Source organism: Lactuca sativa, chromosome 1 (genome assembly GCF_002870075.4).
Source record: "Lactuca sativa cultivar Salinas chromosome 1, Lsat_Salinas_v11, whole genome shotgun sequence".
NCBI lineage: Eukaryota > Viridiplantae > Streptophyta > Magnoliopsida > Asterales > Asteraceae > Lactuca > Lactuca sativa.
In genome coordinates this window covers 15,445,309-15,463,376 of record NC_056623.2, presented here as the reverse complement: position 1 = coordinate 15,463,376, position 18,068 = coordinate 15,445,309, and the positions used below count along the sequence as shown (strand labels likewise).

The 18,068-nt window shown below is 32.6% G+C and overlaps 2 protein-coding genes and 1 long non-coding RNA gene across 3 annotated transcripts; 2 read left to right on the top strand and 1 right to left on the bottom strand.

Annotated features, from left to right (window-relative positions):
• The first annotated feature begins 1,446 nt into the window (after positions 1–1,446).
• Positions 1,447–8,732, top strand: LOC111916758 (uncharacterized). The gene is made up of 14 exons (XM_023912417.3): positions 1,447–1,826; positions 2,940–3,029; positions 3,798–3,859; positions 5,010–5,110; positions 5,702–5,791; positions 6,083–6,205; positions 6,637–6,714; positions 6,850–6,935; positions 7,098–7,146; positions 7,237–7,293; positions 7,374–7,504; positions 7,584–7,667; positions 7,767–7,836; positions 7,947–8,732. Exons 1-14 carry the CDS (start codon positions 1,564–1,566, stop codon positions 8,349–8,351), a joined length of 1,689 nt encoding a protein of 562 aa, XP_023768185.1. The 5' UTR covers positions 1,447–1,563; the 3' UTR covers positions 8,352–8,732.
• On the bottom strand, positions 8,162–12,079 carry LOC111916760 (uncharacterized). The gene is made up of 3 exons (XR_002858641.3): positions 11,944–12,079; positions 11,616–11,778; positions 8,162–11,528 (listed from the first exon to the last, which is right to left on the bottom strand). It is a non-coding gene; the product is annotated as an uncharacterized LOC111916760 (long non-coding RNA).
• On the top strand, positions 11,989–18,068 carry LOC111916759 (uncharacterized). Its single transcript, XM_023912418.3, has 14 exons — positions 11,989–12,865; positions 12,963–13,052; positions 13,558–13,619; positions 14,641–14,741; positions 14,974–15,063; positions 15,242–15,364; positions 15,796–15,873; positions 16,068–16,153; positions 16,278–16,326; positions 16,780–16,836; positions 16,919–17,049; positions 17,129–17,212; positions 17,312–17,381; positions 17,492–18,068. Exons 1-14 carry the CDS (start codon positions 12,603–12,605, stop codon positions 17,912–17,914), a joined length of 1,707 nt encoding a protein of 568 aa, XP_023768186.1. The 5' UTR covers positions 11,989–12,602; the 3' UTR covers positions 17,915–18,068.

Genomic DNA, 18,068 nt, shown 5'->3' with positions numbered 1-18,068 from the left:
AGCTTTCCTCATATGGCCAATTTCAAATTTCATGACTTTAGAAAGGTATTTCACTTTCAGCCTATTATTCCTTGGGAAAAGACCAAAATACCATTTAAAAACCTAACTTCTCAAGATTACACATTTAAAAACCTAACTTCTCAAGATTATACTTTGTAATGAAATCTAAAATCAAATCAAATTAAAATTATATTTGTTACTAAACGTTGTAAATAATGTTTACTAATAATGCAACCAAGTCCATAGAGTGATATTGTATGAGGTCCTTCTGTGATATGTGAAGATATATCTCTGATACTTGCAATCACTAAATGAAAGATTGTATAACTATAATCCATGATGGGCACGAGATTGCGTGCTGACGCCCAAGTTAAATTATGAAGACTTGAGAGGATATATCAACTAAAATCGCTCATGAAGATGGTATTTATATAGTACTTTAGGGGAAAGAACTAGAATGTGTATTGGTCTTTGAAGTTTGTTGGTGCGGTGTGCTTTTAATAAGTTGTTTGATCTATAAACTATAAATAACGATGTTAGTTGTGTCGCTGCTCAACGTTTATCTTCTTAATATGACATGTAGTTATGACGTCTACTAAATACCAAACTTCATACTAGTGCTACAATGTTCTCACTAATCTTTTCATCTCTTACACACTTTCATTTTAGTAAAGGTGAAGATGAGATTTGAGTAGTGGTGATAATTTTTGACTCAATCCGTAACCGATACGAAAATAAACGGGTTTGGCTTGAGATTTTTGACCCGCCAACCTGCTTATTTCATGGGTCGGGTTGGGTTATGTGTTTGGGTTCGTAGGTCAACTCGTCACTATATTTATATATATTTTTTTAAAATTAATATTTATTTATGAATTATGACTTACGAGAGCAGCGTGTCGTACTCAATCAAAAACTCAATCTTTGATTCCTTGTTACTCAAAAAGACAATATACTACTCCTTATCCTTGCATTGCTACCTCATTGTCGCTCACCCACTGGTATCATCTCTTATCAACGCCGTACACCACCAACCCACCAGTGCAAAGTTGCAAACCACTTGTACACCTGCGCTCCACCCAACCGGCCACCGCTCATTGCTCTATCCCTAAACCACTATCGTCGGTGAAACCTATCTCTGAACCCACGAACTTATATAATTAAGCGGGTTATATGAGTTAGGTTGGGTTGATATTTCTACCTATAAACTTGTGACCTGCCAACCTGCCAACCTCAATACATATATGGGTTGGGTTGGGTTGGGTTGATGTATTTTGATCCACAATTCATGACCCTCAAACCCAAACCATATCCATTTGTCACATTTAGATTTGAGTATAGAAATGTAATAAGAAAAATATTTTGTTGTATTTAAGGAAAAAAATAATAATAAACTTTACAATTGCACGGACAAAGGCCCCACAAACGCCTTCAAGTCAAACAAACCTCACAGTCAGCTGAACAAACTACACCAATCTTGATTCACATTTCACAATCGGCGAAGTAAATCACAAATGTTTGATTGATTTATCCTTCACGCTTTCCTTGGATTCCAATCCAATCAACATGGCGGATACTTTCTCAGATTCAATTGATGCATCGGCCCACGCCTTCAACCTCATCCTCCAGGGCTTGACATTGATACCAATAATCCATTATGAAATAGCTTTTGTGTGTTTCCTCATAATTTTCATCTACAATTTCTTAGAGTTCCATTTCTTTCATGATGTTCTCACTCTGTTCCGAGGGTCTCCGGTGTCCCTAACATACAATTCGGCTTCTGAGATTTACCACGGTGTGGCTTCAAAGTGTCGCCTTCTTCATGGCAGGTTCATTTTTTTTCTCTCCCATTTTATTCATGTTTCCCCCTATTTCTAGTGAACTGAGATTCCAAGAGATTTCGTATCCATTTTTTGAATAAAAGAACAATTACGTGCTGTGTTTTGTGCATGCTTTGTTTTTCAAAAGGAAAAAATGTCAATCTGTAAGCGGCAATGCAATTAGTGTGTAAGAAGACAACTGGCGGGTATAAAGCTGTAAATTAAGTCACAAACGGGAACAACAGCACACGATTGATTATATTTACTGATTAGGTTCTGCAAAGAGTAACATAAATTCCATGTTCATTCCTTGAATCCTTCTAATAACACATCTAAATGCTCATGTATTTGAAGTAGAAATTCGGATGATTATCACATAGTAAATAACTAAATACAAATAAAACATAAACTTCAGAGGAATTTTTTATATTGCAGAATAATTTCTAGGAATACAGTAGGTCCTTACCTTCATTTGTACAGCCATAATCTTCAATGTTCAAAATTATGCCTAAATAACTAACGTTAACTGCCTAAGATAGCTAGTGATTGACAGAATCCTCGATGTCACACTATATACATATATATTAAAAACGAAATAAAATAAAAGGAAAATAAAATTCTAAAATACAAAGTAATATTTGTTCCTCATGAAATTCATATGTCATGAGAAGTTTGATCATGACTTAGGCATCTTTGGGATCCTAAAACTACTCATTTAAAACGTTCTCTGTTATGAAAGAGTAAGATATGAGTTTTATTCTTAGTTCATTTTGTCATTGAGAATGTGAGGTAGATGTGATGGAGTTAGTTTGTCCTTATTTGTTCACATATATAGTCACATTTAATATAAACACTTTATTTTGTGGTGCTATGGATAAAAAGGGTAAATCACAATGTCCTAAGAGTAACGAAGGTGATTAACCTGAGAACTCACTTATGGATTTTCACTTGCGGTGCTATGGGTTTCAAGGAATTTAACATTGTTTGCACATGATTATAGTTCAAAAAATTTAAGCATCTTGTTGTATTAAGTCGAAAGATTTACTCGTTTAACGATTCTTAACCTTGGCTTATATAAGTGAGGGACTTATGTTGTTTTGTGCTGATTGCTTCATTAATAAGGTACATGGCTACACCTTGGCTTTCAAGTCCTCACATTCAAACAACTTTTCTGAATTTCCATGGAAGACCTCCTGCAGTAAATTATAGAAGGTATGTCTTCTTGGTCAGGTTTTGCCAGATAGACCTAACTAATTGAAAAAGATGTTTAGTGAAAAGTATTTTTTGACAAGTGTTCACATGAAACACCTGAATAACTTGAATTTACCATTTTAACCCTTTGAACTATTTGAAACAAAGTTATGTTTGATAAAACTAAGTTATATAATAGAACGGACCTAATTATTGCCCTTTAGTTAAGATCTAAGCCTTGAATTCCTGAATGTGGGCATATTATCTGGTAATTTTTGTTTGCAGTTGCTATCATCTGATATTTGTTGCACAATTTTTGAGAGTGATAATTAGGAGGATGAATATTTCTTTGAGTAACTAGGATTTATACTCGGTGGATGAAATGAAAAGCAAGAAGTTGTTCCAAATAGATAAAAAAGAAAAAAGAAACTTAATTGAAAATGAACATCATCCAAGTTTAGTACTGGAAAGGATAATTACTAATTTATGTTTTATTTACAATTACAAAAAAATTAAAATATTTTTTGGTCAAACTAAAAATGAAAAGTACAAGTAGTACTGCAGTAGGTACAAGTAATAAAAAAATTGAACAGATGATGGTAGTGGGGTAAATAATCTTTTGTCGGGTATTGAAATTACTTTTTTTACTATATCAACAGATCAATGAAAGTAGCCAAAAGTTATATCACTTTTATTGACCTCATCAGAAATGGATTCTATATGTTTTGGAACAGAATTCAGTTTTTTTTACATTTTGGTTATTCTTGTAATGTTTTTCTACTCTTTCAGAAAATTATTCCATGCATCTGATGGTGGAACTTTTGCTCTGGATTGGCTAAAGAGTTCAGATGGTAATTTATTTACATATAACATTTCTTCTGTACCTGATCAGAAAATATCCATGTCATTTATCAGTTAATAATACATGCCAAGATTTTAATATTATCTTGTAAATCTTCTTGTGATTTAGTATGATGCAACTCATAGACCATTCAAGAAGTTACAAAAAAGCCTATAAAGGGTAATTTGAGAAGTTCATTTTCAAATATGTAAATTATAATTCATAATCAAATATGCATAAAGTGTGTCTATCATGTTGCTAATTTATATCTCATTATGTACTAAACATACATGCTCATCAGTAGCTCTAGCCTCTAACATACAGGTTTTTAGCCTGAAATTCAGCTTCTATGTCCTAATCTAGGGAAACAAAATACTCATAAATATTGATGATAAAAAGATATGAGAAACTAAATATCCTCCTACATTTTGTTCCCACCCATCTTCCTACTCATCAGATCAAGACAAGTGTCAAAATCAAGAGAGGGGATTAAGAGAGAGAATTAGTGGATTCCGCATGTCTTTATTTTATGAGTAGGAACAAAAGGTAGGAGGATATTTAATTTCTCAAAATATATGTTCTGCACATTTTGAATTATTGATGAAATCATAGCTAATATCTTTGAAAGTTTTATTATTACTGTTTTCCTAGGATTAGTGGTTATTTAGTTGTAGAATACATCTTGCTTCCGATATAGTTGGTATGATGTTTGCTATTAAAAATTGGGTTAAATGCAAGAAATAGCTATGTACTTCAGTTGATATTATAGCAACCTGTTTTCATTTCTTCCTATTACAACATTGTACTATAAAAAATCTGCCCAATTATAGCAATGCCATCCAAATGCAATGCATACAAGAGAAATTGTAATGCAATAATTGGGTAAAATTTTCCATGTACAATGTCTTACTAAGAAAAAAACTGAAACTATAATGCTTTAATAGAAAGAAATGAAAGTAGGTTTTTATAATACACAAATATGTGAAAGTACATTGTTGTTTGATGCATTTATCTCTTTAGAATCTTTGTAGGAGAAATTATCAACAGTCTTGATTCTAAAAAAAAAATGTATTCCATGATGAGAAGCTTGTAAATTGAGTTGCAAAACATGCATGCAATATTTTTATTTATTGTGGTTTGAATTTTGTATAACTTTGCAGTTTTAGGAGATTCAACATGTGAAGAAAGTGCTGCTTTGAGGCATGATAAAACCCCCATCTTAATTGTAATTCCTGGATTAACTAGTGATTCTTCTTCAGCTGTAAGTCCAAATTCTTGCCAGCAAAACTTGTTCATTATTACTGAACCTGCTTTTTTTTTTCTTTTGGTTATAACACCCTACTTTCATTTTTTTTTTCTTATGAAAACCTTATACTTTGAAAAATCTACACAATTAGAGCAATGGCATTAAAAGTATTACGTCCTAATAAGAAATAAATTGGAATTATAATGCTATGATTGGGTATACATTATCCGTAGTAAATCTCTCAGTAAAAAAAACGGAAGTACAATGATGTAATTAAAAAAAAATGAAAGTAGGATGCTATTATACTCGCATAAGTAAAAGTATGTTGCTATATCATGCATTAGCTCTAGTTTTAGCAATATACCAGACTATCCATACCTTATAAGAATTAGATGGTGGAAAAAATATACATGTACTTGGAATAGCAACGTACTCTTACTTATTTGTTTATATAGCATCCTACTTTACAGGAGCAATGTGTAATATTATTCACTACTATTCCAGAAACAGAAATGTAATAAATTGTGCAAGCAAAGCAAAGCATTCTAAGAAAATAAATTTAAATTGTATTTATGTTTTATATTGAGAATATGAATTGATTGTTAGTACATCAAGCATCTTGCTTACTCCACTGCTGAACGAGGGTGGGATGTTGTTGTTTGCAATCACCGTGGACTTGGAGGAATTTCTGTTACGGTCAGTACTTTATTATAATTAGATTAATATGTATTTTAATTAAATTGAAAAAGAACTATTAACTAAATTCAGTCTAAAACCTATTAGATAGATTGATTATCATACCATTTTTTTAGAATGTTACTTTATCAAACACTTTGAGATCATCAAGTTGGTATCATTTTGTGTTCTGTTGTGGCATTATGTAATGTATCCTGTCATATTGTTACATTCCTTTGTATAACATAACATTTTATAAGCTTATGTATGTACCCTCTGTAGTAATATTTTGTTTATATATGATATATGCAGTCTGATTGCTTCTATAATGCGGGGTGGACAAAAGACACACGGGATGTCATCAATGATCTTCATCGTGAATATCCCAATGCACCTCTTTTTCTTGTTGGAACTAGCATTGGTGCCAACATTCTGGTACCTTTAATCTTGCAATATTTTTATATTTTATATTTTCTTTCCTAATTATTATTGTTATGCCCTATGTTACAAGCTATGCAACAGAACTACTCTCTATTCTTTTCATTTCTTAAGTCCATGCTTCAAGTTTGTTTTGTTGTTGAAACTGAAAGATTACTCAAAATTAATTTACAATGCTGCTTATATACTGAAATATGAATAACTATAATCAAGTATCTAACTAAAGACTAGAACATGTGACTTGGGGTGATTTTTCATTTTATGTTATGGATATAAATGAGTTGCAATAAGGAGTCTACTGGTGTACACATCATCTAGACTAAAGATTGGGTTGCTGATTCATGTATATAGATGGGTTACTTGTTTTTTTTGGTCTTGATTGACTAAAACTTTGTTTATATATGATGAGTTAGTTGATTGTGTATCAGGTGAAGTATCTTGGAGAAGATGGGGAGGATGTTCCTATAGCTGGTGCAGTTGCTATCTGCTCTCCTTGGGACCTTTTGGTTAGTGTTGTGCTGTGCTCTATTATTTATCAAGATTCATCATAACTTGTATTTCAAACATTGCAAATTAATCATTATATCTATCATGATTTGACAGCAACTGTTTATTTACATATATCTTCTGTTGGCTGGCAGATTGGGTCGAAATTCATATGTCGCAGGACTGTTCAAAAGTTCTATGATAGAGCTCTTACTGTTGGTCTTCAAGAATATGCACAACTGTATGTACTACTCATTTGCTCTCTTAAACAGAACAGACATTATACTATACAGTGTTTTGCATATTTATTGTTTTTTTTGTTCTTTAAACATGAAGTTACAAGTATTCGTGTTTGCCAATTTGGTTCTATGGCTTTCATGTTGATTTTAGTTTCTGATTGCAGGCATCAAACTCTTTATTCTCGCCTTGCAGATTGGGATGGTATTGTAAAGGTACATAGCCTCTATATCTTTTGAACTTTTGGTTATTCAGAATATTAACAGAGTATTTAACTTATAGTGATAATTTTGTCTTTTTTCTAGTCACGTAGTATAAGGGATTTTGACAATTATGCTACTCGCCTAGTTGGCAAGTTTGAGGTAAGCAAACATGTTAATAGTTAATGTTCTTGCATAATAACTGCTCGTTAGTGATGGATTTTTTCTTGTTGTTGTTAAAGAGTGTGGATGCATACTATAGGCATTGCAGCAGTGCACAATATGTGACAAAAGTTGCAATTCCATTACTATGTATAAGTGCTTTAGATGATCCAGTCTGTACCTGGGAGGCAATCCCATGGGATGAGTGCAGGTATGCTCTACTGTGCTCCCTCATTTCATCCTCTTTGGTCTCATCTCATCATCATCTTTAATTTATGTATGTTTATTAGAGCAAATAAAAACATTGTGCTGGCTGTAACACGTCATGGTGGACATCTTGCTTTCTTTGAGGGTCTTACTGCATCTAGTTTATGGTATTCTCTTAATATTTATTTCAAGTTTCATTCTCAAATCTGGACCTTATTTAATCTACAATGTTAATTTGTTTTTCTTGTTGCTTCGATTTCCATAAGGTGGGTGAGAGCTGTGAATGAATTCTTTGGTGTTCTTCACTGCAGCCCCTTCATGCATACACAAAAGAAGGTAAAAAAGTTAAAATAAAACTCGTTATTCCTCTTTAGTGGTAATTTTATGTTATTGCGATTTATATCAGTGTAAAAATGTGTAATATATTATATATTCTGCTGTGGCAGAATCCTCCGCATATTGGACCAGAATCTTCTGTGGATCAAGGCCCATATGTGAATGTTTCAAATGGAATGGTTGCTGCAATCACCAAAGATCCATCATCATCTACTGATAATGTGAAACTAAATGATCAAGATCCATTTGAAAGACAGAAAGTCAATGATGAAAGTGATGCTGCTGTACGTGTACCAGATGCAAAAAATGTAGTATCCCGTTCGACTGGTCAAACATCGGTCAAAGTAGCTGATTTGAATAGCATCAAAAAATGGTTGGAGCAGCTGTTCCAACAAAACAGAAGATCAACATGGATGCTTACGTACATTGCTGTCATATCAACATTGCCATTGATGGGTGCCACTCTTTACATGCTCTTTAGAAAGAAACTCAAGCAGCCAAAATCACTTAAGTAATATGTTAAAATAAATTTGTTCAACTTGTAGCTCGGGGGGGCTTGTAGGGTATTATAAATAAATTTGTAATAATAGCCAGCCTTAGCTAATTCGATTTGAAAATACGGAAATCTGATCCAAAAAATTATGAAATGTTGGATATCGGAAAATTTAGCTATCTAAAACTTAGATATCCGTAATTTTGGAAACGGATTTAGGGTAGTGATTTTCCAAAAATTTCTGGTACTCGTATAAACCAAAAAAATCCAAAATTCTTCTTTTTATTTTTCTAATGTTTTATGTAATATTATCCTTTGTAATTGCAATTCCTTGTATATTTGGTTTTAACATTTGGTGACACCGACACTTAATTGAGGTATATTTTCGATGGTTCCTTCTTTATACGTGTTTGATACCTTTGTCTAAATCCGTTGGCTTATGTAGAGTATCTATAATTTTAAGGAAGATACTATGTTGATAAACCAAATATACAATTCTATTATGTGGATGAGAAAACATTGTAGAACTTTTGGATGAAATTTGAATATACTATATTCATATAAAAAGTTTTGAGGTTCGATTTTGCATCCAATTTTTGGATGCGGATCCGAATATCAGTCTTAGAAACTCTCAAAGTATCCAAAATTTTGGATAACCGATTTTGTAAGCTCTTGTTAGAACTTTATTATTGGAAAAGAATTATGTGATAAAAAGGTGAAACTTAAGCTTGTCTTATGAAATGTCATCCATAACAAATGAACAAAATAATGAGTTAGAGTCTTGGGGCTAGAACTTTTGGCTTTATAAGTGAACTTAAAGTTTTGATGTTGTTAGAAAGCGTAATTAGGTTAAATCAAGATTTTAGTATCAGTGGACTATATTTACCAAGTTTGGGAAATGTGTGCATAACTCGGACTTAACTTGTGAAACTGTGTTTGAGGATTAACTTGTAATAAATTAATATGTAATAGTTTATGTTATTTACCAAGTTTGGGAAACTTGTGCATAACTCGGATTTAACTTGTGAAACTATGTTTGAGGATTAACTTGTAATAAATTAATATGTAATAGTTTAAGTTATAGCTTCTATGTTGGAAATACTGGTAAATGATTTTTTCGGAAAAGCTATTGATAGATGAGACTTAAATTTGTCAATTTGATGAAACTTGGGTTCAACATTGTCTTGACTTCAGGGGCGGATCCACCTTGGAGCCCCGGGTAGCTCGGGATGCCCCTTCAAAATTTCCAATAGTATAGTTACGGTGATCGAGCTTGTAGTGTCTTTTTCCTCACTAAAACCCTACCCGACCTCACTTATTTTTCAGTCTTTTTCTCTCGGGTTTGGTAGCTAAGAGAAGGGAGAAGCGATTCAAATGGTTTAAGGGAAGGTTATTAAGGGTAAGGGTTAAGAGGCTTTCCCAGATTTGCGTTCCTACTAGCCTGAATCGAGAAAAGGTCTTTAGCGTACACTACGATGTTGCAATAAATAAAGAACAAGCTCCATATTTCGGCTTTTGACACAAATGGTCCCTCATGTTTGGCATATAACCTAAATCTACCTTAAATTTCACTTATTTTAACTAAAATAGTTTTTGGAAAGTTACCGTTGACATATATATTATGTTTATTTAAAAAATAATGATTTATTTTTATTATTACTATTGATATTGCTTTTATTGTTTTTCTTTTTGTTGTAGTTATTATTATTATTATTATTATTATTATTATTATTATTATTATTATTATTTTCTTTTGAAAAAAATTACTTATCGGAATCAAAACGGATGTTAAAGATATCTATTATCACTTTTTGCTCCATGATAATAAAATTTTCAACTTGAAGGGAATTGTGGATCTCTCGCGTTTGGTGGAAACTGAAAAACACCTCTCTTTTTCTTTGGTTTATAGATTATTAGAACTAACTTTGGTTTTGGCCGTCGCAACCGAAAACGTTGAAGTTGAACTTTATGTCTAATGAAATTGCGGTTTTTATTTTTTTCTTATTTTGTATTACGTGATGTTTTTAGATACCACTTTATCATGGTTCCGTCACTGCTTGACTTAGTTGGGTTAAATAAAGTTAGTTAAAAAGACGAGTAAGAAACTTAAAACATGATAGACAAAACTATGATGAAACTTAGGTTTGACCTTGTCTTCACTTAGTTGGGATCAATAATGTTAGGAATCTAATTCCTCATATATTCCTTGTAATAATATTATAACCTTTTGGGTTAAATATACCAGTAAGAAACTTAAAACTTGATAGTGTCAATAGAGAAAAGATTGAAAATCAAAGCCCTAATTCTACCCTTTCCCTCTTATGAATGGTTTTGGGAAGACATTGGAAATCTTGATGGTGATTTTAGAGTTAGGGGGAAAATTAGAGGTGAATTTAAAGATTAGTTGAATATTAGAAGCTAGAATCACATTCTTGAGACACAATATTAAATATTATCAAGTCGTTTCTTCTGCTTCATCTAAACTCGACCTAGGGTTTGGGATTTCTCTAAATTAGAAGTTTTTATCTATTATGAGCATATGAAGTAATTTCTAACTTTGTTTCTCTCATCTAATCATTAATGTAAGATCAAAAAATTTTATTCATTGCTTGATTTGGAGCTTTAACGTTTTTTTGAGTTTTCAAACTCTAATATTAGAGTTGTGATAAAAAACCAAAACCGAATAATTGAACCAAACCAAATGATGTTTGGTTTATTTTGTTTGGGTTATTCGGTTTTTGGTTAATTTTGTTTGGTTAACCGAATAAATATATCTTATTTGGTTTAGTTTTGATTAAATTTTTATTATTTTGATTAATTAGAAAAAACCAAAAAGGCTATTTGATTAATATAATTTTTTATAGTTTATATCTAGAAATTAATATTTTATATTTAAATTTATAGATTAGTTACTAAAAAAAGATTTTTATAATTCATGATTTAATTATGAACCATTATAAAATTAGAATTGTTTCTATTTTGTAGTAAACAACAACAACCAATTTGCCGAATGTCAATTAACAAACCTTGTATGTGGCTACAATCTTCAACAAGCATCTTTACAAGATTTCCAAAGCTCAACATAAAAACCCCCTTGTTAATTAGCCAAATCCTTTTTACTTAATGTGTTCTTTGAGGTCAAACACATCATATTTTCGGTTACATTTGTAGCAGTTGACAACAAATGTGGAGTCAAAATCTGCAAAAACCAGAGTAAACCAAAAGAGCTACGACATCACATAAAACACACAAGAATAAATTTCAAGGTACCATATGGAACACCTACATGAGGAATCAAAACCGTGGATTTCATCTGGACATGTAAGAAGAAACAAATGTGCAGACAAACACCTTTCATGCTATCACCAATCAGCATGCTAAATGTATCTTTCTCTGGTTTCACTCCATCCAAGATCATATGATCATATACATTCCTCAACAGATAAATCCTATCAATAAACATCTTTATTAGACTCATCAATTGTGAAATATGAAAAATTCGGTTGTTGTGCTAATTTCATTGTTTGAATGAATTTGTGAAAAGCAAGAAAAAAAAAATGAAAATGGAAGTACACTAAATAGTTTTCTTTATTAAAACGAATCGAGAGGTGCACCTGTTTGTTTGAAGAAGCAAAACTGACAGTAGAGAATGGCCTAATTTCACGCCAGAAGTCCGTGTTTTCTCTCAGTTTCTTGCAGATGGGGAGAGAAGCGGTGGGTTCTGTGCCTTACTCATCGGCGGCGACGTATGATGTGAGAACAGGAAACTCGATGTCGGATGACGGCAGCGTGAGGAAGGACATCGGCGGCGACGTCATCTGCCCGGAAAGATGTAAGCAGGCGGAAGATGATGGACGGGCATGGGCGGCGAGAGAGAAGACGCCAATCATGGCAACTGGCAAGGGTAGGACTTAGGAGCCAAACCCACCATGAAGTCTCTTGCGTCAGCCTGAGGCAAGAATGACCGGATGCAAGCAGGCAGGAGACGTCGCATGAGATAAGCATTAGTGGCTATGGGCGGCGGCGGGATTCCGATTGGGCGAGAAAAGCTGCCCATCGACGTGGCCTAAAGCTTTCAAGGCTTCCAATTAGAGTGACAGAAGGCCCCACTAAAGTCAAACAAACTCTCATAGTCGGCTGAACTACTACACCAATCTTGATTCACAGTCGGCGAAGTAGATCACAAATACTCCTTCTCTTCCCTGAACGGGTGATTGATTCATCCTTCCCTCTCTCTCCTTGGATTCCATTCTAAATTTCGAATCCAATCAGTATGGCGGATACTTTCTCTGAATCAATCGCAGCATCGGCCCGGGCCTTCAAGCTCATCCTCCAGGGCTTCACATTGATACCAATAATCCATTATGAAATAGCTTTTGTGTGTTTCCTCATAATTTTCATCTACAATTTCTTAGAGTTCCATTTCTTTCATGATGTTCTCACTCTGTTCCAAGGTTCTCCGGTGTCTCTAACATACAATTCGGCCTCTGAGATTTACCACGGCGTCGCTTCAAAGTGTCGCCTTCTTCATGGCAGGTTCAATTTTTTATTTTTATTTTTCCGATTCTTAATCTTATAAGTATATGTGAAGGACTTAATTATGTTGTTTTGTGCTGATTGCTTCATTACTAAGGTACTTGGTTACACCTTGGCTCTCAAGTCCTCATGTTCAAACAACATTTCTGCATTTCCATGGAAGACCTCCTGCAGTAAATTATAGAAGGTATGTCTTCTTGGTCTGGTTTTGCCAGATATAACTAACTGAATGAAAAAGATGCTTAGTGAAAAGTACTTTTTGATATGACACACCTAACATTAATATACCATTTTAACCCTATGAACTTCTTGAAACAAAGTTAAGTTTGATAAAATAAAACTAAGTGATATAATAGAGTGGAGCTAAGCCTTGAATTCCTAAATGTGGGTATATTATCTAGTAGTTGTTAACATATGATAGTAGTGATTGAAGTTACTTGTTTTATTATATCAACAAGCTTATCATGCGTAATATTTAGTGACAGAATTTTAGGCTGCTTGCATGATTGCTACCAATTACCAAAGTGTTAAATGCAATAAATAGCAATTCACTTTCATCTATTTGCTTATTATTATCACATCCTACTACAGCGTTGTACTTTGAAATGGATTTTAGGTGTTTTGGAACAGAATTCAGTTTTTTACATTTTGGTTATTCTTATAATATGTTTTTCACTTTTCTATTCTTTCAGAAAATTATTTCATGCATCTGATGGTGGAACTTTTGCTCTGGATTGGCTAAAGAGTTCAGATGGTAATTTACATATAACATTTCTTCTGTACCTGATCAAAAAATATCCATGTCATTTAACAGTTTTAATAATAATACATGCCAAGATGTTAATATTATTTTGTGATTTAGTATGATGCGACTTATAGACTATGCAAGAAGTTACAAAAAAGCCTATAAGGGGTAACTTAAGAAGTGCATTTTCAAATATGTAAATTATAATTCATGGTAACGTATGCTTAAAGTGCCTGTATGTTGTCACTAACTTTTATCTCATTATAATACTAAACAGACAAGCTAATTAGTAGCTCTAAGATACAGGTTTTTTAGCCTGAAGTTCAGCTTCTATGTCCTAATCTAGGGAAACAAAATATTCATAAATATTGATGATTAAAACATATCTTCTGCAGATTTAAATTATTCATGATCATAGCTAATATCTTTGACAAATATATTATTACTGCTTTCGTAGGATGTAGTGGTTGTTTAGCTGTTGAATACATCTTTCTTCTAATATATTAAGCTCTCCAACTCATAAGGGAAGGCAGTTGTGTGAACTTGTAGATGATGATGCTTGGCATGGTGTTTGCTATTTAAAATTGGGTTAAATGCAAGCAATAGCAATGTAGTTTAAATGATATTAAAGCAACCTATTTTCATTTCTTCCTATTACAGCATTGCTCTGTGAAAATATCTGCCCAGTTAAAGCAATGCCATCCAAATACAAAACAATTTTCAGTGCTATAATAAGCAATACAACAGAAAATATAATGCAATAATTCACGTACAATGTCTTACTAAGAACAAAATGAAAGTATAATGCTTTTATAGAAAGAAATGAAAGTAGGTTTTTATAATACACAAATATGTGAAAGTACATTGTTGTTTGATGCATTTATACCTTTAGAATCTTTCTAGGAGAAATTATCATCAGTCTTGATTCTGAAAAAAATGTATTCCATCATGAGAAGCTTGTAAATTGAATTGTAAAACATGCATACAAGATTTTTATTTATTGTGATCTGAATTTTGTATAATTTTACAGTTTTAGGAGGTTCAAAATGTGAAGACAATGCTGCTTTGAGGCATGATAAAACTCCCATCTTAATTGTAATTCCTGGATTAACTAGTGATTCCTCTGCAGCTGTAAGTTCAAACTCATGTTCATGGCCTAATTATTGCTGAATCTGCTGCTTTGTTTCTTTTGGGCATTTCTTTTAGTGCAAATGCCATTTGGACAGTCCATTGTTGTTCTAATGTTAGTTTCAAGGGTTAAATGCAAGAAATAACAACAAACTTTCATTGATCTTGTTTATTATAACACCCTACTTTCATTTTGAAAATATTGAGAATATTGAGAATATGAATTGATTGTTAGTACATCAAGCATCTTGCTTACTCCACTGCCGAACGAGGGTGGGATGTTGTTATTTGCAATCACCGCGGACTTGGAGGAGTTTCTGTTACGGTCAGTAGATTAATTAAACTGAAATACAACTCTTAACTAAATTCATTCTACAACCTATACATACATAGATTGATTGATCATTATACCAAAAAAAAAAAAAAAAAAAAAAAAAAAATTTTAAATGTTACTTTATCAAATGCTTTGAGATCATTAAGTTGGTATCATTTTTGGTTTGCAGTCTGATTGCTTCTATAATGCGGGGTGGACAAAAGACACACGAGATGTCATCAACGATCTTCATCGTGAATATCCCAATGCACCTCTTTTTCTTGTTGGAACTAGCATTGGTGCCAATATTCTGGTACCTTTAATCTTGCAATATTTTTATATTTTATATTTTCTTTCCTAATTATTATTGTTATGCCCTATGTTACAAGCTATGCAACAGAACTACTCTCTATTCTTTTTATTTCTTAAGTCCATGCTTCAAGTTTGTTTTGTTGTTGAAACTGAAAGATTACTCAAAATTAATTTACAATGCTGCTTATATACTGAAATATGAATAACTATAATCAAGTATCTAACTAAAGACTAGAACATGTGACTTGGGGTGATTTTTCATTTTATGTTATGGATATAAATGAGTTGCAATAAGGAGTCTACTGGTGTACACATCATCTAGACTAAAGATTGGGTTGCTGATTCATGTATATAGATGGGTTACTTGTTTTTTTTGGTCTTGATTGACTAAAAGTTTGTTTATATATGATGAGTTAGTTGATTGTGTATCAGGTGAAGTATCTTGGAGAAGATGGGGAGGATGTTCCTATAGCTGGTGCAGTTGCTATCTGCTCTCCTTGGGACCTTTTGGTTAGTGTTGTGCTGTGCTCTATTATTTATCAAGATTCATCATAACTTGTATTTCAAACATTGCAAATTAATATACATATGTCACTGTTTCTTGCATTTATCCCTTAGAAATGTATATGAGCCTTTTTGTTCATGTGTATCACTTTTTGACAGCAATTGTTTATTTATATGTATATCCATCTGTTGGCTGGCAGATTGGGTCTAGATTCATATGTCGCAGGACTGTTCAAAAATTCTATGATAGGGCTCTTACTGTTGGTCTTCAACAGTATGCAAAACTGTATGTAGTAATACTCATATCCTCACTTAAACACAACAGACACTCTACTACACACTGTTTTGGCATTTTAATTTTTTTTTTTGATGAAAAAGCTTCCGTTGTTAATTATAATTTCTGATTGCAGACATCAAACTCTTTTCCATCGCCTTGCAGATTGGGATGGTATTCTAAAGGTATGTGAATAAAATGTGTAGTTTAAAATTTTAATCTGATTTATGAATTTTTCATTTACAAAACTAAAAACTTAAACATAATAAAAGCTCATTAAAACCCAAGTATGATTATATCAAAAAATATACTTTCTACTTATTTTTAGAAAATAAAGTTTTATATTAATTGATATTGTGGAACTTCAAAAATGATTTGTGGCATTAAAAACAACATAAGGAATCAAATTCCTTCCACATCTGACAAAACAAACAACTTTGTTTCTTCCAGTGGAGTGAACCATTTCTTTCCTGATTCCCTGTGTTTATGTTCTCATATTATTCGTTTCTGATTGCAGTAAATCATTGTTATTTCTTAATTTTATCTTTTCAGTTAGCTAACCACCGTATATTTTTTTTAACTTTTTGGAATATTAACAGAGTATTTAACATAAAGTGATTATTTTCTCTTTTTTCTAGTCACGTCGTATACGGGATTTTGACAATTATGCTACTCGTCTAGTTGGCAAGTTTGAGGTAAACCTATTTAACCCTTTTAATATTCTTTTTTGCATAACTTGTTAATTTGATTATTTATTTATTTATTTATTTGTTGAAGAGTGTGGATACATACTATAGGCATTGCAGCAGTGCACAATATGTGACAAAAGTTGCAATTCCGTTACTATGTATAAGTACTTTAGATGATCCAGTCTGTACCTGGGAGGCAATCCCATGGGATGAGTGCAGGTATGCTCTACTGTGCTCCCTCATTTCATCCTCTTTGGTCTCATCTCATCATCATCTTTAATTTATGTATGTTTATTAGAGCAAATAAAAATATTGTGCTGGCTGTAACACGTCATGGAGGACATCTTGCCTTCTTTGAGGGTCTTACTGCATCTACTTTATGGTATTCTCTTAATTCTTATTTCAAGTTTCATTCTCAAATCTTGACCTTATTTAATCTACAATGTTAATTTGTTTTTCTTGTTGCTTCGATTTCCATAAGGTGGGTGAGAGCTACAAATGAATTCCTTGGTGTTCTTCACTGCAGCCCCTTCATGCATACCCAAAAGAAGGTAAAAAATTTATAATAAAACTAGATACTCCTCTTTAGTGGTAATTTTATGTTATTGCGATTTATATAGTGTAAAAATTTGTAATATATTATATATATATTCTGTGACAGAATCCTCCACATATTGGACCAGAATCTTATGTGGATCAAGGCCCATATGTGAATGTTTCAAATGGAATGGTTGCTGCAATCACCAATGATCCATCATCACCCACTGATAATGTAAAACTAAATGAAGAAGATCAATTTGAGAGACAGAAAGTCAACGATCAAAGTGCTGCTGCTGCTGATGTACTTGTTGTACCAGATGCAAAAAATGTAGTATCTTCCTCAAGTGGTCAAACATCGGTCAAAGCAGTTGATTTGAATAGCATCAAAAAATGGTTGGAGCAGCTGTTCCAACAAAACAGAAGATCAACATGGATGCTTACATACATTGCTGTCATATCAACATTGCCATTGATGGGTGCTACTGCTGCTCTTTACATGCTCCTCTTTAGAAAGAAATTCAAGCAGCCAAAATCACTTAATTAAGTAGTATTTATTGTGTAATATTTTAAAATAAATGTGTACAACTTGTAGCCCAGGAAGGGGATCATCTTGAGTTCTATAAATACATTTGTAATAATAGCCGGTCTTAGCTAATTCGATATGAGAATACAGAAATATGATCCCAAAAATTATGAAA

Bases quoted from the DNA above. Each gene is read 5' to 3' on its own strand.
- LOC111916758 (XM_023912417.3), top strand. From the start codon at position 1,564: ATGGCGGATACTTTCTCAGATTCAATTGATGCATCGGCCCACGCCTTC. The intron at 3,030-3,797 runs GTATGTCTTCTT...CTACTCTTTCAG, and splicing joins CCTGCAGTAAATTATAGAAG to AAAATTATTCCATGCATCTG. The intron at 7,837-7,946 runs GTAAAAAAGTTA...CTGCTGTGGCAG, and splicing joins TCATGCATACACAAAAGAAG to AATCCTCCGCATATTGGACC.
- LOC111916759 (XM_023912418.3), top strand. From the start codon at position 12,603: ATGGCGGATACTTTCTCTGAATCAATCGCAGCATCGGCCCGGGCCTTC. The intron at 13,053-13,557 runs GTATGTCTTCTT...CTATTCTTTCAG, and splicing joins CCTGCAGTAAATTATAGAAG to AAAATTATTTCATGCATCTG. The intron at 15,365-15,795 runs GTACCTTTAATC...ATTGTGTATCAG, and splicing joins GCATTGGTGCCAATATTCTG to GTGAAGTATCTTGGAGAAGA.